At 39.5% G+C, this 26,394-nt stretch overlaps 1 protein-coding gene and 1 long non-coding RNA gene across 2 annotated transcripts in view; one reads left to right on the top strand and one right to left on the bottom strand.

The window, feature by feature from the left end:
- The window catches only part of LOC138962494 (organic cation transporter protein-like), a 171,152-nt gene that overhangs the window by 3,670 nt on the left and 141,088 nt on the right, over positions 1-26,394 (top strand). The window contains exon 2 of the mRNA XM_070334337.1: positions 7,657-7,812. Coding sequence (XP_070190438.1) covers positions 7,796-7,812 — 17 coding nt within the window. The 5' untranslated portion in view covers positions 7,657-7,795. The remainder of the gene's footprint in view (positions 1-7,656; positions 7,813-26,394) is intronic.
- LOC138962493 (uncharacterized) lies at positions 12,908-18,805 on the bottom strand. The gene is made up of 4 exons (XR_011454529.1): positions 17,876-18,805; positions 17,473-17,555; positions 15,472-15,518; positions 12,908-14,738 (listed from the first exon to the last, which is right to left on the bottom strand). It is a non-coding gene; the product is annotated as an uncharacterized lncRNA (long non-coding RNA).

The raw sequence follows: 26,394 nt of genomic DNA, 5'->3' as shown, positions 1-26,394 counted from the left end.
ATGAAGTATACTATAGGTGCTTTAAAATGGTAAAAGACTCTCCTGACACTAAACAAACCCACTTTCACAGTCTTTTATTACAGATTTTATGCCATTTACATATTTTCAATTAACACAACTTTTGATTTATTTGGATGGGACATATTGGTCTAATTTATGGCAAAATGAAACGCCAGAATCAATCAATCAATCAATATGAGGCTTATATCGCGCGTATTCCGTGGGTACAGTTCTAAGCGCAGGGGTGTGTTTTTTTAAAAGTTTTTTTTATGCAATTTATATCGCGCACATATTCAAGGCACAGGGATTTATTTATGCCGTGTGAGATGGAATTTTTTTACACAATACATCACGCATTCACATCGGCCAGCAGATCGCAGCCATTTCGGCGCATATCCTACTTTTCACGGCCTATTATTCCAAGTCACACGGGTATTTTGGTGGACATGTGTATCTATGCCTATACAATTTTTCCAGGAAAGACCCTTTTGTCAATCGTGGGATCTTTAACGTGCACACCCCAATGTAGTGTACACGAAGGGACCTCGGTTTTTCGTCTCATCCGAAAGACTAGCACTTGAACCCACCACCTAGGTTAGGAAAGGGGGGAGAAAATTGCTAACGCCCTGACCCAGGGTCGAACTCGCAACCTCTCGCTTCACAGCGCAAGTGCGTTACCACTCGGCCACCCAGTCCACCCAGAACTGATGTGTAAGGCGCCAGATGTTTCTTTTTATCTCTTACTACCAAACCACCCTCCGACCTATTGCCACAGAAATAACACCATTCTCGCTTGCCTTCGACGCGTTTTGATATGTTACTGTCACAGAAGTTAAAGTTTAAAAAAAAAAAAAGCAGAGATAACATTTCAGACCTTTTAAACAACATTTTGAATGGACTAAATGGCAACTAGGCCATTTTGCTTACTGATATGAAAGAACAGTGTGTGTAGGTGCGTGGTGCCGTTTATCCGGAGCTCAACGAAACAGCAGCAATCAGGTACGTCTGGATTTTCACATCGATAGCTTAACCACACATACAGCAAGGCGTGCAACCACACACACACACACACACACACACAGACACACATACACTGACACACATACACTGACACACACACACACACACACACACACACACACACACACACACACACACACACACACACACACACAGCGATCATGCTTCATTCCTTCTAAGTTGCCTACGAAATAGTAACTTCTGACACAGTCATCGATGTCATCTAAAGCGCTAGCCTTTTACTATTCTTTTGTTCACGGTGTGTCAACTGATTCCGGCTCTACCGTTCGTACGCTGGATGTTTTCGTTCATACGGCGTCATTTTCGGCACTTGGTCGAGGAAAACAATTGCGGTAAATCGTGTGGGCAGCGCACTTTCGTGATAATGCAAGAATTAGGTAGCAAATTGATTGGTAGCAAAATTGATACATGTGCACATTCAAAAAATACCACAGTGTTTAAATCTGTATAGGAGGGTAGAAAATGAACCATACGAGGTCATCTCACTTGTACTACACCTTACTTAGTCTACCTGATCAGATGCAAATTGCAGCGTTTTTTGTCATGATACTCCTAAAAAAAAAGGACGCAAAAAGTCCCGTTTTTGACCGCTCTTGCGATCGACACCTGCAGCAGTAGGAATATCATAGCACACGAAATACGCAAGGTAGCTAAACAAAACAATGTGTTCAGGGTAAATAATTGATTTGACTTTCTTCTCGTATGTAAAAGTTGCAAAGTTTTGCCTAATGTGTTTTTTGTCGATTTTTCATACGGCCCTTTCGTTTTTGTCTGGTCGATTTTGAGGGTACCCTTATTTGAGCGGCGGTCACGGGATCCCTGTAAAAAAAATCTTTAATTCAAAAGGTGGTCCTGATAGTTAAGTGAACGGCCTTAACTGGCATATAAAGTTTTAATGAAATGACACTGGAATTAATGCTTTAATTGGGGTTCGACATTTGTTGCAATACATTTTTGGCCAAGTTTATGACGTCTTCATGTGATATACGATCGGATGTTCCATTGCTGTATTGTAAGCATAGACACTTGGTCTGAGAACCTTGAAGAACGCCAGCGGGCCAAAAATTTGGAATCAAAAGATGAGTTTTCGAGCTGTCATTAGGGACGTTGCAGGGAAGACGCCCGACAACTCAGCACGACGACAAGTGACAGTGACCTTCTTTTTACATTTAGTCAAGTTTTGACTAAATGTTTTAACATAGAGGGGGAATCGAGACGAGGGTCGTGGTGTGTGTGTGTGTGTGTGTGTGTGTGTGTGTGTGTGTGTGTGTGTGTGTAGAGCGATTCAGAGTAAACTACTGGACCGATCTTTATGAAATTTTAAACGAGAGTTCCTGGGTATGATATCCCCAGACGTTTTTTTCATTTTTTTGATAAATGTCTTTGATGACGTCATATCCGGCTTTTTGTAAACGTTGAGGCGGCACTGTCACACCCTCGTTTTTCAATAAAATTGATTGACATTTTGGCAAAGCAATCATCGACGAAGGCCGGACTTCGGTATTGCATTTCAGCTTGGAGGCTTAAAAATTTATTGATGACTTTGGTCATTAAAAATCTGAAAATTGTAATTAAAATTATTTTGTTACAAAACGATCCAAAATTACCTTCATCTTATTCTTCATTATTTTATGATTCCAAAAACATAAAAATATGTCATATTCGGATTAAAAACAAGCTCTGAAAATTAAATATATAAAAATGATGATTCAAATAAAATGTCCAAAATCGATTTAAAAACATATTCATCTTATTCCTTGTCGGTTCCTGATTCCAAAAACATATAGATATGATATGTTTGGATTAAAAACACGCTCAGAAAGTTAAAACGAAGAGAGGTACAGAAAAGCGTGCTATCCCGCTCAGCGCGACCATTACAGCACTATTCTGGGCCCGTATGCATGAGGAGGAAGTCAGCAACACTGGAAGTAGAGGCCTCTTTCGGAAGTGGGAACTCCCGAATTTGCCTGAATGTTAGGAGAAGAATAAATGATTATGTTGAACTTCTTTTTTCTTCTTTTTACATTTAGTCAAGTTTTGCCTAAATGTTTTAACATAGAGGGAGAATCGAGACGAGGGTCGTGGGGGTGTGTGTGCGTGTGTGTGTGTGTGTGTGTGTGTGTGTCTGTCTGTCTGTGCGTGTGTGTGTGTGTGTAGAGCGATTCAGACCAAACTACTGGACCGATCTTTATGAAATTTTACATGAGAGTTCCTGGGAATGATATCCCCGGATGTTTATTTCGTTTTTTCCATAAATACCTTTGATGACGTCATATCCGGCTTTTTGTAAAAGTTGAGGCGGCACTGTCACACCCTCATTTTTCAATCGAATTGATTGAAAATTTGGCCAAGCAATCTTCGACGAAGGCCGGACTTCGGTATTGCTTTTCAGCTTGGTGGCTTAAAAATTATATAATGACTTTGTCATTAAAATCTGAAAATTGTAAAGAAAATAATGTTTTTATAAAACGATCCAAATTTACGTTCATCTTATTTTTCATCATTTTCTCATTCCAAAAACATATAAATATGCTATATTTGGATTAAAAACAAGCTCTGAAAATTAAATATATAAAAATTATGATCAAAATTAAATTTTTGAAATCAATTTAAAAACACTTTCATCTTATTCCTTGTCGGTTCCTGATTCCAAAAAAATATAGATATGATATGTTTGGATTAAAAACACGCTCAGAAAGTTAAAACGAAGAGAGGTACAGAAAAGCGTGCTATCCTTCTCAGCGCAACTACTACCCCGCTCTTCTTGTCAATTTCACTGCCTTTGCCACGAGCGGTGGACTTACGATGCTACGAGTATACGGTCTTGCTGAAAAATTGTATTGCGTTCAGTTTCATTCTGTGAGTTCGACAGCTTGACTAAATGTTGTATTTTCGCCTTACGCGACTTGTTTTCTTTTTTTTATCTCGGTTGCATGCAGGCAGCTTCAATCCTTTTTTTTTTTTTTTTCTCCGGGGAGTATCCCTCTTTATTAATCTTTATTTTTCTTTTCTTTTTGGCTGCTTTTTTTTGTTAATGTTTCTACTTTAAATGTACCTATATCGTTAACAATACTATTTCTAAATGTATTTTAAACAACTTTTCTATATAACAATTCCCTTTCAGAAATGCATAATTATAATATCCAGAGGGGAACCATATCTATAAATACCAACACACATTTTGGCTATCACTATCAAATAATTCACATAACTTATTATATTATTGCCTTAAAACTTTGTGAATTTTCAAACACGCCCAAAAACTTCCTTTAAGGTAATTTTTAATAATCATATTGTATTTACAAATCACTTTATCCTCAACGCATTTCCAAATGAACATAATTTTTGGGCACAAAAAAACAACCAAAAAAAACAATTTCGTTCTCACAATAAGTAAAACAATTACTGTATGTTGAACTTGTGTTTAATAATTTTATATCGGTAAAACTGTTGGACAAACATAGATTGGTTATAGGGAAAATTTGGGTTACTGGTAAAGTTTAAAAGGAAGAACATTATTCAGTAGACCGTAAATAACTAAGTTTAGTGACTTGTTCCTTATTTATTGGGGAAATGTCTGTCAAGAAGTTTAGAAAAGACAATACTGTTCATCGGTGTTTTAATTTGTTTTCCCTCGTTAATTTTTGATTTCGATGGCGATGCATGGTTATGTACAGTTGAAAGTCAAGATTGGATTTTTTTTGAAAGCATAGTACAGTTTCTTTACGCATTTAAAAAAAAAGAACACAGAGGCAAAAACCGGTTGTTGCAGTCTGAATGCAATCGAGGTTAATAAAAAAAAAATATATATATATTTAGCTCCCAGCGGCACTTGAACTCAGAACGTCGGATCGAAATTCCGAATCTGTAACCACTGCACTATGCTACTCGTCTGGAAAACGCACGATGCAAAGATGTGTTATCAGTTATTCATTCGTGGTAGTTTGAAAGCTCACCATCCTCGATGAATGACTCGAGCACGTTTTTTTCGGTCAGTAAATGATCGTACTGTCGGTTTTGAGCCCCTCTGTTTCAAGCTTTTCACCTAACTTAAACAAGAATGTCACAGTTCGTGTCTATGGTGCAAGGTAGCCGACCGTCTCATTGTAGCTAAGTTACGACAGTTGCTCGATTGACGCATTTCACGTCTTCGATATTGTGTCTGAGCTTATTTCCCAATGAGCTGCCTTTAAAACCGGAATGTCATGCAATTGTTGTATGCGTTGGAGTTTTTTGTTTATAGATGGGTAAGGACCTTTAAGATGCGATATCGTCGTATAAATGATGAAATTAACTTTGAAAGTGGGAACTTCGGAAGCAAAGTTGCCAGCTACTCGGTATGCACGTGCTAACTTGAACGCCGAAGTCCTGAGGTCAAGGTCGAGGAAATTGGGGGAATCCCAATTAGTGCGCATGCGTTTGTAAACGGTAGGCTTGGCGACCAGAAGAAACAAATCTCATCGCGAGTTCGTAAATGGGCGAACGTTGATCGCGCTGTAGCTTTTACTATAGTTGTTGTGTTTGACTGGTTGAACGAAATGGTCTGTTCAAAGCTGTGATGATTGTCTTGAAATTGAATGACTGTCTGTAATAATGATTTTGTTGACCAGAATGTTGGGGAGAATAAAACATTTTTTGTTTATGTGGTAGCGAAGTCGGTTATGTTAAACGTCTTTTGTTTTAATGATTGTGTATCGGTAAAACTGTTTTAGACAAAATAGGTTGGTTAGAGCGAAAGTTTTGGGTTACTGGTAAATTTAAAAGGCAGAACTCAAGTTTTTTGGGAATCAAGGTGTAATGAAAAGAAGATAAGTTCAGTAACTTTCATATTAATTGGGAAAGTGTGTGTCCACAGTTTTTCAAAATAATAATAATAATAATAATAATAATAATAATAATAATAATAATAATAATACGAATATTTGGAACGCGCACATATCTCACCAACAGGCGACTCAAAAGATAAATTGTTTTACTTATGTGTTTGTAAATTATGTCTGTCCTCTTTAATTGTGAACAGGATGTATGTTTATGTAAAGTTGAAAGTCAAGATTGGATTTGTTTTTCCTTCGCGCGTGTGTGCATGTGTGTTAGACATAGACATGGACATAGAACACTTTATTATCTCAATTACGAGAAACTCGGGTGTGGTGAATCACAATAAACAACATAAAACGTAAGAAAATAAATAAAATATCGAGGCGGCAATAATCAGCTCATAATAGTGTGTTTGTGTGTGGGGGTGGGGGTGGGGGTGCACACACACACACACACACACACGCACGCACGCACACACACAGGCAGGCAGGCACTCGCACAAATACATACAAACACTTTCACACACACACGCACACGCACGCACACACACACACACAATCACACAAACTCACCCCCCACCCACCCACACACACATGTGCGCGCGTGCATGCAAACAAACGAATGAATGAACAGACGCACTCCTACACACGCACGCACACAAACACACACTCACACACACACACACGCACACTCTCACACAAACACACTCACACATGCACACAAAGACGTCCATTTACATAGAAACACCCCCTCCTATAAGCGGGGATGAAAGAGTGGCGGCCAGTGACCCAGAACGAACAAAAGTCAAAGTTGGCAACTCAGGTTTGTATTCAGGGAAATTTACACGAAATGCACGCACGAGATACGACTTTTCTTTCTATTTTCTCTCTTTGGGACTTTCATTTGTGTTCGATCGGTTTGATATGAAAAACCGAAGAAAAGCCAGGGCTATTTTGCACTGAGACATTTTGGAAGTAGCGTGTTTACTCCTGGGTTTCGCTGTAGTACAATTACCCTCACTTACTTCCTCGCTTGCTTCAAAAGTAAGCTCTTTTTCCATCCCATGCATGCGAAATTGAGGATGTACTTCCGATGTCGCTCAAAACGTTGGAAGTTGTCGCAAACTACCATCAATTATTTCCTCGCTTTGCTTCGAAGTAAGCCCTTCTTCCGGCCCATGTATTCAAAAGTGAGGCAAGTTCTTTCAATGTCACTCAAAACTTCAGGGCCAGTATGCATAAACTGGAAGTCAGAAACACTGGAAGTAGAGGCCTCTTTTGAAAGTGGGAACTCCCGAAGTTAACTTTCTAACTGTTCCCTGTGCATGAACGCCGTAGTGCTGACTTCGAGAGTATTCGGTCAATGTCGCGAAAATTGGGGGAATCCCAACTAGTACATGCGTTTGTTGACGGTAAGCTTGGCGACCAGAAGAAACAAGTCTCATCGCGAGTTCAAAAGGGCGAACGTTGAGCGCGCTGTAGTACTAACAGCGTTATTGCTGTTGTTTTTTGAATGGTTAAACGAAAGGGTCGGTTCAAACCTGTGATGTTGTCTTGGAATCGAATGACTGCCTAGCTATGACAATGACTTTGTTGACCTGAATGTTAAGGAGAAAAATAAATGATTATGTTAAACTTTTTTCTCCTTTTTTTTTTAATCTCAGTTGCATGCAGGCAGCTTCAACCCTTTCTTTTTTGCCTCTTTTGTTTTTGTTTTTTCGTTGTTGGTTTCTTTGTTGTTATCGGGGAGCATCCGTCTTTATTGATCTTTTTTTCTGTTCTTTTTTCCTGCTTTTAGTGAGCGAGTTTTAGCGTCAACTAAGGTGACTCGAGTCGAACCGGAGGTCGCAAAAACTCGGTCCGGTACGACTGGAGTGACGTCACCGGTTAACCAACTTTCAACCTTGCTTCCTGCGTAGGGTCTCTCCAGTTCCAAGATGGCTGCCAAGGCGAGGTGAGAAACTTCTGCAAATATTTTTTGACAAAGTTACGGATTGTGAGAAGACATTTGTTGTAAATCACTTAGCCTTTCAAAAATTAAGGATACTGGGTTGGATACTGTCTTGGTTTTAATGCATTTTATTTTAGCAGTGATGTTTATTTTGGGAAGAAATGAGGTCAACAGGAGTTTGGGTGCGATTTCGGCTCAAATGTACTTTAGCGCCCTGAACTTTTACCCGGCTGTTTTGCGCTCGATTTTCACGCTCACTTCTTCATTGACGTTCGAATCGATAGTTCGATGTTTTGGCATTACATTCACATCAACAATAAAACAGTACTGCTTGTTCATCATCGTCGTCCATCAACTCTCCACAACAGTAAATCCGTAACGCGCTTGTCGCCATCTTGTTGCAAGGGGCGCGACTGGACACAACCCAACAGCGTTTCCGCGAAGAAAAAAACCAGACATGCGCAGTGACCCTACCGTAGCTCAACCCTGTTCCTCGCGAAAACTCGCTCTATATTGATGTACAGTTGAAAGTCAAGATTGGATTTGTTTTAAAGCATAGGACAGTTTCTTTACGCAATTAAAAAAAATGAACACAGAGACAAAAACCGGTTGTTGCAGCCTGAATGCAATTGAGGCCTATAAAGAAAAAGATTAATAAAAAAAATAATAAAAAAACTTTTGCTCTCAGCGGCACTTGAACCCAGAGCGGCGAATCGAATTTCCGAATCCGTAACCACTGCACCATGCTACTCGTGTGAAAAGTGCGTGATGAAAGATGTAATATGAGTTATTCAGTCGTGATGGTTTGAAAGCTCGCCACCTTCGCCGAATGACTCGAGCACGTTTTTTTCGGTTAGTAACTGATCGAACTGTCGCTTTTGAGCCACTCTGTTTCAAGCATTTCACCTAAATTAAACAAGAATGTCACAGTTCGTGTCTATGGTGCAAGGTAGCCGACCGTCTCATTGTAGCCAAGTCCACGTCTTCGATATTCTGTCTTAGCTCATTTGCCAATGAGCTGCCTTAAAAACAGGAATGTCCTGCAATTGTAGTATGCGTTGGAGATTTCTTTTGGATAGGTAAGGACCCTTAAGAAGCGATATCGTCGTATAATGATGTCAAGTGAGAGACCCTGCAAATTAACATTGAAAGTGGGAACTTCGGAAGCAAAGTTGCCAGCTACTCGGCATGAAAGCCGAAGTAGTGACTTTGAGAGTTCTGAGGTCAAGGTCGAGGAAATTGGGGGAATCCCAATTAGTGCGCATGCGTTTGTAAACGGTAGGCTTGGTGACCAGAGGAAACAAATCTCATCGCGAGTTCGTAAAATTGATGGGCGAACGTTGATCGCGCTGTAGCTTTTACTATAGTTGTTGCTTCTGCCTGGTTGAACGAAAGGGTCGGTTCAAAGCTGTGATGATTGTCTTGAAATTGAATGATTGTCTATAATAATGATTTTGTTGACCAGAATGTTGGGGAGAATAAAACATTGTTTGTTTATGTGGTAGCGAAGTCGGTTATGTTAAACCTCTTCTTTTTTTTATTGATTGTGTATCGGTAAAACTGGTTTGGACAAAATAGGTTGGTTAGAGCGAACGTTTGGGTTACTGGTAAATTTGAAAAGGCAGAAATCAATCAGTGTTTGGGGAATCAAGATATAAGGTGTAGTGAAAAGAAGATAAATTCAGTGACTTTCATATTAATTGGGAAAATGTGTGTCCGAATTTTTGCAAAAGATAAATTGTTGTACTTTGGTATTTGTAAATTTTGTTTGTCCTCGTTAATTGTGAACAGGATGTATGTTTATATAAAGTTGAAAGTCAAGATTGGATTTGTTTAGCCTACGCGCGTGTGTGCATGTGTGTTAGACATAGACATAGACATATGTGGTGGAGCGCATGCGGGTGTTGGCAATTACAAGCGAGAGAGGGAGAGAATACACAAACAATAAAAGTTCGATGAATGCATTGAATAATGTTCTCTGTCCTCTTTTATTGCATAACACTCACGCACACAATCACCAAGCATTTAAAATAAAAGTTAAAAATAGGTTCGTCAGACTAATGCTACTTTTCCAATAAACACTTTCAACACTTCAGCACTCAAATCCAAAGTAGCTTGAGGCAAATCTCTACTACGAAAAAGTTCTGTTGCCCCAACACTATAAAGTCACTAGTGTGTGCTCTACCAACACACAACACGCTAATAACCACGCTATAATAAACACGCTAATAAACACGGTAGTAAACACGGTAGTAAACACGGTAGTAAACACGGTAGTAAACACTACCTTTAAGAAAAACACGCTAATAAACACGGTAATAACCACTACCTAGAAGAAAAACACGTTAATAAACACGCTATCCCACCAAGAGTCCGCTCGGCTGGGAAAACAAAAAGTAAAAGCAAAGTCAGTAATTACCGAAACGTCAACGACAATTCATATCAAAATATCATCTCACACAGTCATCAACACCACAATTACAATCATTCAAGTTCCAGTATTAAAATACATCATGCATGTTTGGTTTTCTCAATCTTATCATTGGCCTTCTCTTCTGTTGTTAGTTACACATCATTTTATTACAGCTGTCAATTTCCAGACAAAACAATAGTTTTTACCACAACAGGCCATTTAGCCAAATCCAATATTGGTCCGAGAGGGGACCAACTTCCTGTGCTTGCTGAGATCTAATTCCAACACATTTACATGAAGAAAGAAAAATCAAATCATTGTGCCAATTCCAAAGAAAGTGTACCGATAACAAAAGGTCTATTCTCACCTGGTCTACATCATCTCTGTACACGAAACACTCCCTGGTTCACAACAGCATTCAAAATCCAGGACATCAGCCATCACACACTCCATCACTGGATCAGTCCAGTTGGTACACACCAACATTACACAGACAGTTTCACTTCCCAAATGCACAAAATCCACAATGCATAATTCAATCAAATTCCGGCAAAGCTTGACATGCTTTTCTCTGCCAGTAGCAGGTCACAAGTGCGCGTTTGTTTCAACGTTGGGCGAGTTCATTACAACTTTTACTCATTTTAGTCGGGAAAAGGGGAAGGGGGGAGAGGGCCCTATATGACGCTGCTTGATTATGCGTCACCAACCCAAACATTATTTTATCAATACGATCTAAACTAATTTAACTTATTAAAAACAAAACTAAACATTCCCCATTCAGGATTATTCAAACAAATGCATAGTCTGTGTGTTTTCATTCAAATCGAACACGCAGACGTAACCAATAGACACAAGCTGACACCCCTGTCTATGAAATGACGAAACCCTGAAACCTACGTCATACCTATGATAACAGCCTATGACGTAATACAGGCGCTAGAAATAATAATTCTATTGACACAGTCACACAATGTCAATACAGATTTCTCTCACTCACCACACATAGAACACTGTATTATCTCAATTACGAGAAACTCGGGTGTGGTGAATCATAACAAACAACATAAAACGTAAGAACATCAATAAAATATCGAGGCACAAATACTCAGCTCATAATAGTGTGTGGTAAGGGGGGATGGGGGGTGCACACACACATACACACACACACACACACACACACACACACACATGTACGCACGCACACACACACACACACGCGCACGCAAACAAACGCACAATTATACCCGCACGCAAGCACACACAGGCAGGCAGGCACTCGCAAAAATACATACAAACACGCACACACACACACACACACACACCCCTCCCCACACACATACATGTGCGCGCGTGCACGCAAACAAACGAATGAATAAACGGACGCACAACTACACATGCACGCACGCACGCACGCACGCACACACACACAAACACACACACACACACACACACACACTCTCTCTCACACACACACACACACACACACCCTCTCTCACACACACACACACACACACACACAGACACACACACACACACGCACACTCTCACACGCACACTCTCACACAAACACACATGCACACAACGACGCCCATTTACATAGAAACACCCCCACCTATTCACGACTGTCCGACCTTGACATTGTAGCTAGGGTCATGTGGGCGTTGGCATCATTGTCCAATCAGAAATAGTCAATGATCATCTCCTCAGTGTGTTCCGGTCCGGAACGCAAAACAGTTTGTGCGGAAAAAGAGAACGTGGTTTGACAACTAAAGGGCATTTTGATCGGCTCGCACTACAGCATCGTTCAAATGTGGGAGAATGACACATCTGACAAATAGCCAGTGGTTACCAACATGAGAAACTGGGGATAGGAATCGTAATCCGTATGTAAGTTTGAAGCGGCCCTGACGCTGTTTGTACGTCAATCCGAAGAGAAGCTATCGTACTAGGCCCTAGGTGACATTTCGTCAAGTTCCACTCCCAGTTTGCCGACTCTATGGCCCTCCCCCCCGCCAAACTGCTGCACCCGGTGGCAGGGAAAGCAGTTCGACTTAAGGTGACTGCAGGGCAAGTTCAATTTTTCAAGCTAAAAATAAATGTTCTACTACCTTGTCAGTCTAGATCTGGAACTCATGAAACAGCACTATTCAAATCCCCATAAAGTGAGCTGGTGTTTTTCTAGATCTAAGCATCGACCGAATTCAATAGAAATGTTCCTTGCATGGCATAATTATTTACCTAAATCTGTTATTAAGTTTGTTGAAAATCAAAGTATTCGTTTTTTGTTTGTTCGCGTGTCTGGTTTTTGCTTAGTCGATTAGCTTACACGATGTGTGGCTTTTTATTTTGTAAGGGTGGTTTAGCATGTATAAAATGAGACCTAGACCACATACGCCATGAAAGTAGAGTTCCCCGTTCAATACCAAGATTGCCAGTATTGATATTCAGACAACTTTTGGATAAATGTGTGGGGCTGTGGTGTTGCAGTGGTAGATTGTTTGCACGGGTATGTAGGTAGGTACGTGTACATCCGTGTGCTTTTGTGCAGGCATTTGTGAAGCAGGAACATGCAACATTTTTGACAAACATCAGGGTTGTGTGTGTGTGTGTGTGTGTGTGTGTGTGTGTGTGTGTGTGTGTGTGATAAAACCAACTAAGCTTACATCCAGCACAAAAAGCTTCAGCTCTACTTCACCAGTCAAAGACAAACGCATTGTTTTATTCAGCTTTTGACACATATATTCACTCGATCAGAATCGAACCCTCTTCGTGAATATTTTATTTCAGAAAAAAATAACATATTGATTCTACACAACAAATGGTATTGCTATATGCTATGAGTATGAACGATGAAGACTAGCAACCGAGACAGATGAGGCATCAAGTTTCTTAGCCTTTTAGCCTCTTATGTTGCATACATGTCATTTGTTTTTAATTTTTATCTCCTGATAACTGACCAGAAAGGTACGTACAAACATCGATTCTGCAACTACCTCGTAAACTTTTCGATCGCTAATACACCAGAACTTGATACAGTATGCAACACCAAAGAAACTACCTTATGTACAGTGTTTGGCAACACTCACAGGCTTGATTACCTGTTGCATTGAAACGACAGAAGGAATTAAAAGACTATGTAACTGAGAGGAACCGATGTATTTAAGTTCAGAACGAAGCCGTTTCTGCCTCGGAGCCTGTATCTCATGCTATGGAGCCACTAGAAGAGAAATGTCTGGCGTAGTTTGACCCAACAGACAGAGAAGTCAAGGGGGGTAATCTATCGACAGCAGTTGTATTGCTGGTTTGTATTTGATCTTACAAACCATTCTTATTAACTTGTATAAATAGTTTATCGCTTCAGTAAACACTCATCTATTTTGAAGATTACGTAATTTTCAACAACAAAAATTTAAAAAAATTCGCAAATCAATATTTCACGCAAATTTTACTGATCCGCAAACAATTTTGCATGAACAAGTGTTATGTTAGGGAGAGAGTACGAGTGCGTAGTTAGACATATTTTGAGTGGAGTAGCAAAAATGCTTTAGCCATGATTGTACTAATTATGTTTTTGAACTGCTTAGCGGAGATTTCCAGATCAATCATACGGCGGTGAAAGACTGGTCTCTAGTACGGTCTATACTTACAAAATATAAAAATAAACAAACAAACCAACACAAAAAAGGTTTGTGTTGCACGTAGGATTTAAGTATTTAATTGAATAGAAAAGGCAACATCGGAATAAAAACAAATCTCGTGGTTCTCTTGTCAAGGAGTATGCACAGAATATGAAAGAAGATTGTGGAGTAGGCTGCTTTCTATTCTACTGCTCTAAATTAGCAAGAGGCAAGCTTTACAATGCTATTCACACTAGGATGCAAAGCATTCAGTGCTAAAGCTCTCAAATCACAATAGTTACAAGACAAAACACACTTCTTGGGGCTACAAGAAATGTTAATATTTGTAAGCACACAATTGGACACATTTTTGTAAATATTTTTTATTGCCTCCCTTGAATAAAACTTATTAAAAAAAATATTCTGAGAAAAAAAGTTATACTTAAAAGCAAAGCTATCAAGAAATAGGTAGACAACCCGTGTAGATACCTTTATTCTTAAGACATTTTATTTTTGGAGGATGTCACTATGCAATTTTACAGATTTAAAAAAAAAAAAAGCTTTAGATGATCTCCCTTGAACAAAAATTTCTTGTTTTTACTATGTGTTAGTTTTAAGGGTATATAGAAGAACAATAAAGAAAAAATGCTTCAAATTGACATGGACGTATTTACAATTTAATTAAACAAAATGTTTCAAATTATCTGATAATGAAATTCTACATTAAAATTAAAGCAGATCTAGGGACTTGTGCACAACATAAAACATAAGGAACTATGATCTGCATTGCTTGTTATGATGATAATGGCTGGCACCTGTCGACCGACTTGCACGCCATAATTCTATATGTTTTACTATGCGCCCTGCATGTCAATGGTCTTTCTCTGGGTGGCTCGATTCTGAGGAGATAAAGAAAATGCATTTAGTGCAAGCAGTACATAATGACAACACACATACAATTACTTAAAGCAGCTGCTGGTTTCAGAGTATTTAGTTAAAGGCCCACCCCAACTTGTTTGCCTCAATGTCGCAGATTTGGTCAGACTTTCACAATGAGTAAGATAACAAATTTAACAATGTTTTGATTTAAAAAAAATAGTATTCATTTTTGTTGTTTTCGGCCCCATTCACTGGGAATCTTACTCAAGGACAAGGATTTTTCTTAGGAATATTTGTATGTGAAGCTTCCAAGCCCTAGCTTCAGAAACGACCAAGAAACCCTCAATAATGGATTTTGTTGTGCATAGTGATGGCTATCCAACCGAGTGGCGGAGCACTGGTGAATCCTTTCATTCTCCTGATTGCTTGATTCTGAAATGACATTGTGGAGTTGGTAGTTATGTGAGTGTGTAGTGCCTGCTCTTCGTTGTTTAGTCGGGGGGAGGGGGGGTATTGAATCATATGATCATAAAGTAAGACTTCACTGTGATGTGCAGAGATTTAGTCAGGTACACAACATTGCTATGCTATCACGAAATTAGATGTTCTATCCTCAAGATGGGCTACACAACTACATCAGATGTGATGGTTGGGTTTTCGCAAGTCAGCAACATGTTTTGAAGTTCTCATTGGGTAATCACGGCTGACATCAAACACAGAAAAAGTGGAAAAAACATAAATCAATGAACTCACCTTCCCTGCATTGTGATACTAGCCATATGGGTCTGCCGAAGTAGCTCCTGCACATATTGAATTAAGTATTCATGTTATTGTTAGGATCACACTTTTTTCTGGTACATGTATATCAGACTGGAAAGTTTCTCAAGGCTTGAAGAATTCAAGAGCTTGCCTATTCCCAATAAAAAAACAAATTTAGTATGCAAGTATTTTCAGGGTCTCAAGGTTTTAATATGAAGTCTGTTCCTCTGGGGTCATGGAGAAACAAATTACAAATGAGAACATACTGTTACACAACAAATTCCGACCAATTTAGGACACACCATAACATAACTCACAAACAAACAACAGCAATACAATAATTAGTCTGCAAATACCTAAACGTCGTTCACACTAGGTATACAACAATAACAAGAAGGGCAAAGCCCATACGACTCACATGCTTTACACATTTTTCCTACCAAAATACATGTGACCTTGACCCAAGGTCAAGGTCATCCAAGGTCATGCAACACAAAGGTGTTAATTCAAGACATAGGAAGTACAATGGTGCTTATTGGCTCTTTCTACCATGAGATATGGTCACTTTTAGTGGTTCACTACCTTATTTTGGTCACATTTCATAAGGGTCAAAGTGACCTTGACCTTGATCATATGTGACCAAATGTGTCTCATGATGAAAGCATAACATGTGCCCCACATAATTTTTAAGTTTGAAACAGTTATCTTCCATAGTTCAGGGTCAAGGTCACTTCAAAATATGTATACAATCCAACTTTGAAGACCTCCTGTGACCTTGACCTTGAAGCAAGGTAAACCAAACTGGTATCAAAAGATGGGGCTTACTTTGCCCTATATATCATATATAAGTGAGGTATTGAATCTCAAAAACTTCAGAGAAAATGTGAAAAATAGCTGTTTTTTAGGTAACATTTATGGCCCCTGCGACCTTGACCTTGAAGCAAGGTCAAGATGCTATGTATGTTTTTTGGGGCCTTGTCATCATACACCATCTTGCCAAATTTGGTACTGATAGACTGAATAGTGTCCAAGAAATATCCAACGTTAAAGTTTTCCGGACGTCCGGACGGACGGACGGACGTCCGGACGGACGGACGGACGGACGGACGACTCGGGTGAGTACATAGACTCACTTTTGCTTCGCATGTGAGTCAAAAAAGCACATTCAGGCAGGTTTGACAAGTAGACCATTCCAGCTACTGTTCCAGACCAAAGGCCATGTTTCCCCTTACTCTGTGATTGTAATCATAATTATTGTTTATGAATGACTTCAGTTTTTCTAAGTAAATCTCTCGTTGTAATTACTGGTAAATGCATTATCCCAATTAAGATATCCTCACATCTAACCTGCGTAAACTTCATTTCAAGGGTTTTAATTTTTTTTTAGCTGGCCAAGAAATTATAAGCATTCCTCAATTATGTTCCTGTCAGACTCAATGAGCTAATCTTATAAAAAAAATATAAAAAAAGGTAGCATCTTATAATATTCTCACGTGAATTATAGCTAATCAGAAAACTAGTATTTAATTTTTTTTTAAACTCAAACTGAAAATACAGGCATGCAACATTATCCTTGCTGTTTTGTGATAACCCTTACCATCAACTATTCTATTTCATTTCCATCTTAACAGGCGTAGCACCTCTCTGGAAGCCAAAAGAACACTTTAAATCCACCCCCCCCCCCCCCCCCCCCCCCGTACTGAGTAAACATTGCTGTGCATATTTTTTTTTTTAAACAATGCCTGAGTCTCCAGTCACCTGTTTATGTTGTTGTCCTTGTACTTCACTTGTAGCTTAGCTGTTCAAGAAACTGTTTCTCTGATCACATGATCAAAATTCAAATACTTAATAAACCAATTTTGATTCTATTTCTTCAATAATAAGTTGAACGTCTGCATATGTAATTGCCACAATCTACAGAGTTTCTAAATAAATGCTGCAAGAAAAACCAACAGAGTGAACAGTTTGTAAATATACTAACATACCTATATTTACCTTATGACATGTGTGGTACAGTGGCTGCTAAAACGTCCGTTACACCTGTCTGCATATATATTAGGTGACAGCCCTGATGGAGACTGAAAAAAAAGTTCCTTTGTCAGTACCCTGTGTATGAGTGTGGTCGGGTATGTTCTGGAACAATTAGAGCACTCCCTATGACCATATGTTGCACGGAGGGTAGGGGGGGGGGGGGGGGGCTTTTAGAGGTGTAGTTGTTGGACTGTAGTGTAGAGGCTGATTGGCAGTGCTATGGGGTGAGGGTGGAGCTGGGGCGGAGAATATATCGTATGTAATTGAATACTAATAGTAATAAGCATGATCAGTTAGACTAGAGTTAAAAACTATGTTGATCGCCAGAGACATTACATAATGTGAAATCACAAGCATGTTACTGTACCTTTCGTTTTGCCATTGAGATTGGTAGAAGGCATTGAGTGGTGAACACAAGTTGCATTGATCACTGCATCACCATGTGGTCAATCCCCTTTGATCTGCAGATTGCACCAGCACAAACCAACACTGTGTTATGATCGTAAACAGCCCACATGGCCAATAAATCTAAGAACACAAACACTAGATAGATCTAATCGGAGAGCCTGCAAACCGAGTCATGCTTTTTAAATTCAATGAAAATCTGTCTGTCAATGAAGCAGATAGATCTATCCTTGCGATTGTTTTTGCAAGCAGATAAATGTTAGAAAGTCACTTATTCCGTTTTCATTCAACAAATTGATATTTTGCAAGATGCATTTCGTGCCAATGAGCTGAACAAACAATCAAAATCAAGCAAGTGGTACATTCTTGAAGACAAAATTCAGTCACGCAAACAAACTGAAGGGAAAAAATCTAGCTTACTGCTGTACTGATTTCGCCAAATAAATGCATTTGCATGCCGAAGTTATTCCTGCTTTGATTCCAATCATTCTAATTGATCTGAATGCAAAAAATATACGTAAACGAGCTGATCAAAATGAGTAACATTGCACCTGCCTATAGACTGTACTGCGAAAGCGAAGGTCGTCTGCAACTGGAGATTTTGAAGTCGAACAGCGTCGTTTCTTCACTCTCAGCCGTTGTCTTCATCGGAAAAGCGAAAAGCCTGACTTGCAATCTAGCGAAAGACACATTCTGTCTTTCCGTTCGGGCGTTGTTTTTGTGTACAATCTCTGAAAATGTTATTTCGAAAAAGGCGGCCGTCATTGTTTTGGGGTTTCCGCCTAGTGGTGTTTTAAACCGGTTTCAGACCGGAACACACTGAGGAGATGAGAACAAAATGGCAGCCCCCATGAAATCCGAAAGGTCACGGAAAAAAGTCGTGAATAAGCGGGGATGAAAGTGTGGTGGCCAGTGACCCAGAACGAACAAAAGTCAAAGCTGGCTGGTATTCAGGGAAATTTGCACGAAATGCACGCACGAGATACGACTTTTCCTTCTATTTTCTCTGTTTGGGACTTTCATTTGCGTTAGCTCGGTTTGATATGAATAACCGAAGAAAAGCCCTGCCCTTGTGCACTGAGAAACTTGGGAAGTAGCGTTTGTACTCCTGGGTCTCGCTGTAGTACAATTACCCTCACTTACTTCCTAGTTTGCATCCAAAGTAAGCTCTTTTTTTGCCCCATGCATGCGAAAGTGAGGATGTACTTCCGATGTCGCTCAAAACTTTGGGAGTAGTCGCAAACTACCCTCAGTTACTTTCTCGCTTTGCTTCGAAGTAAGACCTTCTTCCGGCCCATGCATACGAAAGTAAGGCAAGTACTTCCGATGTCGCGTACTTCCCCCATAAGCATACGGGCACTGGCTTGTCGATTTCACTGCCTTTGCCACGAGCGGTGGACTGACGAAACTACGAGTATGCGGTCTTGGTGAGAAAATGCAGTGCGTTCAGTTTTATTCTGTGAGTTCGACAGCTTGACTAAATGTAGTAATTTCGCCAAACTTTGCTGTTATTTTTCCACCATTAATAATGAAATCCTGCAATGTAAAATATTGATATGGTAATGTGTCTGTGCGTCTGGATTTAAGTGCTGTGCATAATGCATTATATTCAAACTGTCTGGATGGTGTATAACCCACTTTTTCACATACATCTTCAAAAGAAATAATAATACCATTTTCATTCATGACATCCTTTACAAATGAGATATTATGTTTTATAAAATATTTAAAAAATAGGCATTTATGTTTAAATTGAATATTCATATTGCTCCAAATGCATTGGTCCTTCAAATGTACTGGTTCAAAATTATACTTTTCACAGAAAACACTTTTATTGTCAAGCCAAGTTAATAACACTTGTTTCCAAAACAATGATCTGCAACTATTGAGGCCATTCATCGTTTTCGAAGATGCATTTGAGTCAAAGCACGATAAACCAATGCCCAGACATGCCAGACAATATCTTGGAATAACAGTCCAATACTTTTGTGTGGAGTTATGCAAATTAACAAGCCAGGAAATCATAAATGAGTTGTGCATATCTACTACGTTTATCATATTCAAACCACCATAATCTTTTTCTTTACACATAACTGTTCGTCTTACTTTTTCAAATGCGCGCGTATTTGAATACTTTTTCTTCCAAATAAACCTAAACAAAATGGAATTAATATGGTGTAACACATGATGAGGTACTGCCAGAAACTGGAAAATATAAACGAATTGAGATATAAGAAAGGTTTTAACAATACACATTTTACCTTGTATACTTAAATTTCTTTTTGACCAATTGGCGATTATTTGTTGTATTCGTTGAATTTTCTTTGACCAGTTTTCCTCTAAAGACGATGCGGGTATATTGTTTGGAAAAATAATTCCAACAATTTTTACTTTACGTTTCCATTTAAGACCAAAATACTGATCTGTACACAACTTTTTGAATCCTATCCACATGGCTTCCGTTTTGTTAACATTCACTTCCAAGTTGGAAAAACGTTTAAATATATTCAAAATGTATAACGCCCTTTCTAGATCTATTTTATCATGCAAAAAAGAGTGACGTCATCAGCATATAATAGCAGTTTTAGGACCGTGATTGGTGATACCTCAAAGGGTGACATAGGCAGATGGATACCCTTAATAGCTTCATCAGATCGAATCTTGTTCGCCAACATTTCAAGGGCAATAACAAAAGCCATTGGCGAGAATGGACATCCTTGACGAATGCCAGTTTCCACAGGAAATGGTTCGGATATCCACCCTGTATAATTAATACAACTTTGACTATTGTTCATCAGGACAGAAGCCCATTTTTTAAAGTTATCCCCAAAACCAAATTTATCAAATGCAAACAAAATATAATCTTTGGATATGGAATCAAATGCACGTCGAAAGTCAACTGCTAATAAAACTCCAGGTTTATCCATTGTGTTCATAATATCTATGGTATCATCAATAAGTCTAATCATGTTACTTATTTTTCTTCCTTTCATAAAGCCAACTTGATTTTCATGAATAATATCACCTATTACAGTGGAAAGTCGCAATGCTAAACATTTTGCAATTATCTTGTAATCTGTATTTGTCAGAGATATTGGTCTCCAATTGCCGAGATCGTCCCTAGGTAAATCTTTACCTTTATGAATTAAGGTCAGAACAGCTTGTTTTTGAGTGGGCGATAATTCGCCATTAACAAATGATGCTACAAATGAGGCATGAACTACATCCCTTATCTTCAACCAAAATACTATATAAAAACAGGTAGTGAGACCATCAAGACCTGGGGCTGAATCGTTATTTAATAATTTAAGGGCAATAGTTAATTCCTTCCTGGTAATCTCCGAGTCCAATTCACCTTTTTGGTCATTGGAGAGAAATGGTATATTTAAATCTTGTACAAATTCGTTTGCGCTCATCTGGTTAAATTCCGCACTTTTTTCATACGAGTCTTTAAAAAATCGTACTTGTTCTTTCATAATCTCTTTCTGTGTATTAAATACCCTCCCGTCGTCTGTCTGTAAACGATCCATAATGTTCATGTTAGCTTTACTTTTTTCCAAATTAAAAAAATACTTTGTGTTCTTCTCACCTTCTTCTATGAACTGGACGCGAGAGCGAACTTGGGCACTCTGGGCTTCTTCCAATGAAAAGACCTCAAGCTCTACTTTAATTTTGTCTCTTTTCATTAACAGATTCAGATCTTGTGGATTATTTGCTAAAAGAGTGTCCGTTTCATCCAAATCCTTCTGAAGAGAAAGCTGGGAATTATTTTGTTTTCGCTTTCTTCCTGCTGCATAGGCTGTGCACAATTCCTGCATTTGAATTTTTAATAATTCCCATTTTAAGGAGTCACATAAACCTTTATTTTGCAACAAAAATGCATCAATCAAATTATTTATTAAATCAACAAAACCTTTGTCTCGCAATAACTGATTATTAAATTTCCAGTAAGAAGGTCCGCGTACAATGTTCACAAACTGAATTTTCAACTCAATTAATCGGTGATCTGAATGTGGTACTGAGACCATGTCACAAAATAATGTTTTATCAAACAAGCCACCAGAAAGAAGAATATAGTCAAGTCGACGGGCTATGAAAGGGCTCTTCCTGCTCCAGGAGAACTCCTTTTCGTCGGTGTGAAACAAGCGCCAAACATCATTCAGATCGTTACTATGCAAAACATTTTGAAAATTAATAACATCAGATTTATTATGTTTTTCACCACTCACAATATCTATCTCGTTATTCAAAACACAATTGAAATCCCCACAAATTATTTTCTCACCTTCGAATTCTTCAAAACACGAATTAACTTGTGCCCATAATTGACTTTTTTCGAAAGAATTATTAGGAAAATAAATATTCACCAAATAAAGAAAATCATTTTCAAATGTAATTTTCAAACACAAATATCTTTCTGTTTTAAATACTAATTCTGCTTCACCATCAAAACTTTTTTTAAGGAGAATAATTTGTCCCATGCTCTGACAGGAAACTGAAGAATGAAACACTCTTCCACCCCATTCTCTCTCCCACTGATCTTTCACGTCGTCCGTAATATATGATTCCTGCAAGCATATCAAATCATATTTTCTTTTTTTTAGTAAATAAAATATAGATCTTCTTTTTCTTTTGTTACGTAATCCTCTTACATTAAGAGAACATACCGAGACGCTATTCATTAAACCCAAGTGTAATTAAGTCGCAAAGCCAATTCATAGTCCTTCACCATTGCCGTCACGTAGCACGTGAAAATCACCAGTCAACAGGGAAGTACGGTCAGGGTTCAGCACAAAAGACTGCCTAAGCAGGGCCCGTATGCTTATGGGGGAAGTTCGCGACAACTCCCGAAGTTTTGAGTGACATCGGAAGTACTTGCCTCACTTTCGTATGCATGGGCCGGAAAAAGGGTTTACCTCGAAGCAAAGCGAGGAAGTAACTCAGGGTATTTTGCGACTACTTCTAAAGTTTTGAGTGACATCGGAAGTACATCCTCACTTTCGCATGCATGGGACGAAAAAAGAGTTTACTTTGGAAGCTAACGAGGAAGTAAATGAGGGTAAATGTACTACAGCCAGACCCAGTAGTAAACACGCTACTTCCACAGTTTCTCAGTGCAAAAAGGCAGGGCTTTTCTTCAGTTTTTCATGTCAAACCGAGCTGACGCTCCCAAAGAGAGAAAATAGAGGGAAAAGTCGTATCTTCTGCATGCATTTCGTGCAAATTTCCCTGAATACAAACCTGAGTTGCCAGCTTTGACTTTTGTTTGTTCTGGGTCATTGGCCACCACTCTTTCATTCCCGCTTATACGAGGGGGTTACTGTGTTTCTATGAAAATGGGCGTCGTTGTGTGCATGTGTGAGTGTGTGTGTGTGTGTGTGTGTGTGTGTGTGTGTGTGTGTGTTTGTGTGCGTGCGTGCGTGTGTTTGTGTGCGTGTGTGTGTGTGTGTGTGTGTGTGTGTGTGTGTGTGTGTGTGTTCGAGTGTTGAAGTGTAAGTTTCTGCTATTTTTTTGGGTCATTGCTTTATCTGTGTGTGTGTGTGTGTGTGTGTGTGTGTGTGTGTGTGTGTGTGTGTGTGTGTGTGTGTGTATGTATTTGTGCGAGTGCCTGTCTGCCTGTGTGTGCGTGCGTGCGGGTATAATTGTGCGTCTGTTCCTTCATACGTTTGTTTGCGTGTTCGCGCGTGCCGTGTGTGTGTGTGTGTTTGTGTGTGTGTGTTTGTGCGTGTGTGTGTTTGTGTGTGTGTGTGTGTGTGTGTGTGTGTGTGTGTGTTTTCGATGTTATGTGTGTGTTCGACGGTGTGTGTGTGTGTTCGACGGTGTGTGTGTGTGTGTGTGTGTGTGTGTGTGTGTGTGTGTTCGACGGTGTGTGTGTGTGTGTGTGTGTGTGTGTGTGTGTGTGTGTGTACCCACTCCCCACACTATGATGAGCTGACTATATTTGCGCCTTGATATTTTATTCATGTTCTTACGTTTTATGCTGTTTATTGTGATTCACCACACCCGAGTTTATCGTAATTGAGATAATAAAGTGTTCTATGTCTATGTATTATGTCTAATACACATGCACACACGCACGTAGGCTACAAAAATCCAATCTTGACTTTGAACTTTATATAAACATACATCCTCTTCACAATTAACGAGGACAAACGTAATTTACAAACACCTAAGTACAACAATTTTTCTGTTTGAAAAATTCGGACACACATTTTCTCAAATAATATGAAATTCGCTGAACTTATCTTCTTTTCACTACACCTTATATCTTGATTCCCAAAAAATGGAGTTCTGCCTTTTTAAATTTACCAGTAACACAAACATTCGCTCTGACCAAACTATTTTTGTCCAGCAGTTTTACCGATACACAATCATTAAAAACCCACTACAAAAAGAGTTTTAAGTTAACCGACTTCGCTACCACATAAACAACCTTTTTTTATTGTCCCCAACATTCTGGTCAACGAAATCATTATTATAGACAGTCATTCTATTTAAGGACAATTATCACAGCTTTCGTTCAACCAGTTAAAAACAACAATTATAGTAAAAGCTACAGCGCGATCAACGTTTGCCCATTTACGAACTCGCGATGAGATTTGTTTCTTCTGGTCACCAAGCCTACCGTTTACAAACGCATGCGCACTAATTGGGATTCCCCCAATTTTCTCGACCTTGACCTCAGAACTCTCGAAGCCACTACTTCGGCGTTCAATTTAGCTCGTGCATACCGAGTAGCTGGCAACTTTGCTTTCGAAGTTCCCACTTCCAATGTCAAGGGCCTCTCGCTTGACATAATTATACGACGATATCGCATCTCAAGGGTCCTTACCCATCCAAAAGAAACCTCCAGCGCATACTACAATTGCAGGACATTCCGTTTTTAAAGGCAGCTCATTGGGAAATTATCTCAGACACAATATCGAAGACGTGAAATGCGTCAATCGAGCAACTGTCGTAACTTGGCTACAATGAGACGGTCTCCTACCTTGCACCATAGACACGGACTGTGACATTCTTGTTTAATTTAGGTGAAATGCTTAAAACAGAATGACTCAAAAGCGACAGTTCGATCAGTTACTGACCGAAAAAAACGTGCTCGAGTCATTCGGCGAAGGTGGCGAGCTTTCAAACCAGCACGACTGAATAACTCAGAATGCCTTTTTTCATCATGCCTCTATTCTACACGAGTAACATAGTGCAGTGGTAACGGTTCCGGACTCTCGTTCATTTGCTCCGGGTTCAAGTTCCGCCGGGAGCTATATATTTTTTATTAATCTTTTCCTTTTTAAGCCTCCGCAATTGCATTCCGGCTGCAAAAACCGGGTTTTGCCTCTGTGTTAATTTTATTCATTTGCAAAAGAAACCTTCCTATGCTTTGAAAAAATCATATCATGTCTTGACTTTCAACTGTACGCGCGTGTGTATATGTGTGTCACTACGGTGAGTATGTGTGTGTGTGTGTGTGTGTGTGTATGTGTGTGTGTGGGTGTGTGTGTGTGTGTGTGTGACGTGTCACTTGTGTCATCATAGTTTCAGTGTGTGTATGAGTGTAGATTGAGAGAGAATGAGAGAAAGTGAGAGAGAGTGAGTGTGTGGTTATTTGTTTGTGACTGTGTGCGTGCGTGTATGGGTGCGTGTGTGTGTGTATATGTGTGCGCGCGAGCGCGCGCGTGTGTGTGTGTGTGCAGTGTGTGGTGTGTGTGTGTGTTTATGTGTGCCGTCAGTGTCACTTGTGTCATAGTGTCAGTATGTGCATGAGTGTACGTTTGTCTGTGTGTCGTAAGAGAGAGAGAGAGAGAGAGAGAGAGAGAGAGAGAGAGAGAGAGAGAGAGAGCGACACGTCTTTGGCAATTTTGGACCAGACAGCGTCTTTATGTTTAACAGTTAGACTGTTCTGAAATTTGGACAGAATAACCGTTCTTTCGTAAAACACTTCTGTCAAGAGTACAGCAATTTCACCATCTGAAAAAGGCGCAGAACGCCCCTCTGTGTCTACTTTCTTTTTGAGCAGCACACGTGCCTTGCCATTTTCGTTGACTGAAATGTTGATAGAAACGTGCGCATGCATGCGTATTAGTAGGGATTCCCCCAATTTCCCCGACCTTGACCGTAATACTCTCGCTGTCACTACTTTGGCGTTCAAGTCAGTTCATGCATTGTGAACAGTTAGAAAGTTGACTTCGGGAGTTCCCACTTCGAAAAGAGGCCTCTACTTCCAGTGTTTCTTACTTCTAGTTCATGCATACGGGCCCTGATGTGTGTTGCTGTGTCAGGGCCTGTCGTCTCTGTGTCCGTGTCGCACGTGTTCTCTTTCCCGTCGCTATCGGGTGCTTGTGGCATTGTCAGTCTCGGTTGTTTGCTGCCCTGTTGTTTGGGGCTGCTGTCTTGTTTCGGTGAAACAGATCGAGAACGCAATCGCTTTACTGAGCTGCTGTCTCGCTTGTTGAAGTGCAGGGTGCTCTGCCCAGAGACTTGCTT

Source organism: Littorina saxatilis, linkage group LG3, assembly GCF_037325665.1.
Source record: "Littorina saxatilis isolate snail1 linkage group LG3, US_GU_Lsax_2.0, whole genome shotgun sequence".
NCBI classification, from domain to species: domain Eukaryota; kingdom Metazoa; phylum Mollusca; class Gastropoda; order Littorinimorpha; family Littorinidae; genus Littorina; species Littorina saxatilis.
The sequence above is the reverse complement of the archived record's forward strand: the minus strand, read 5'-3'. Positions and strand labels throughout refer to the sequence as shown.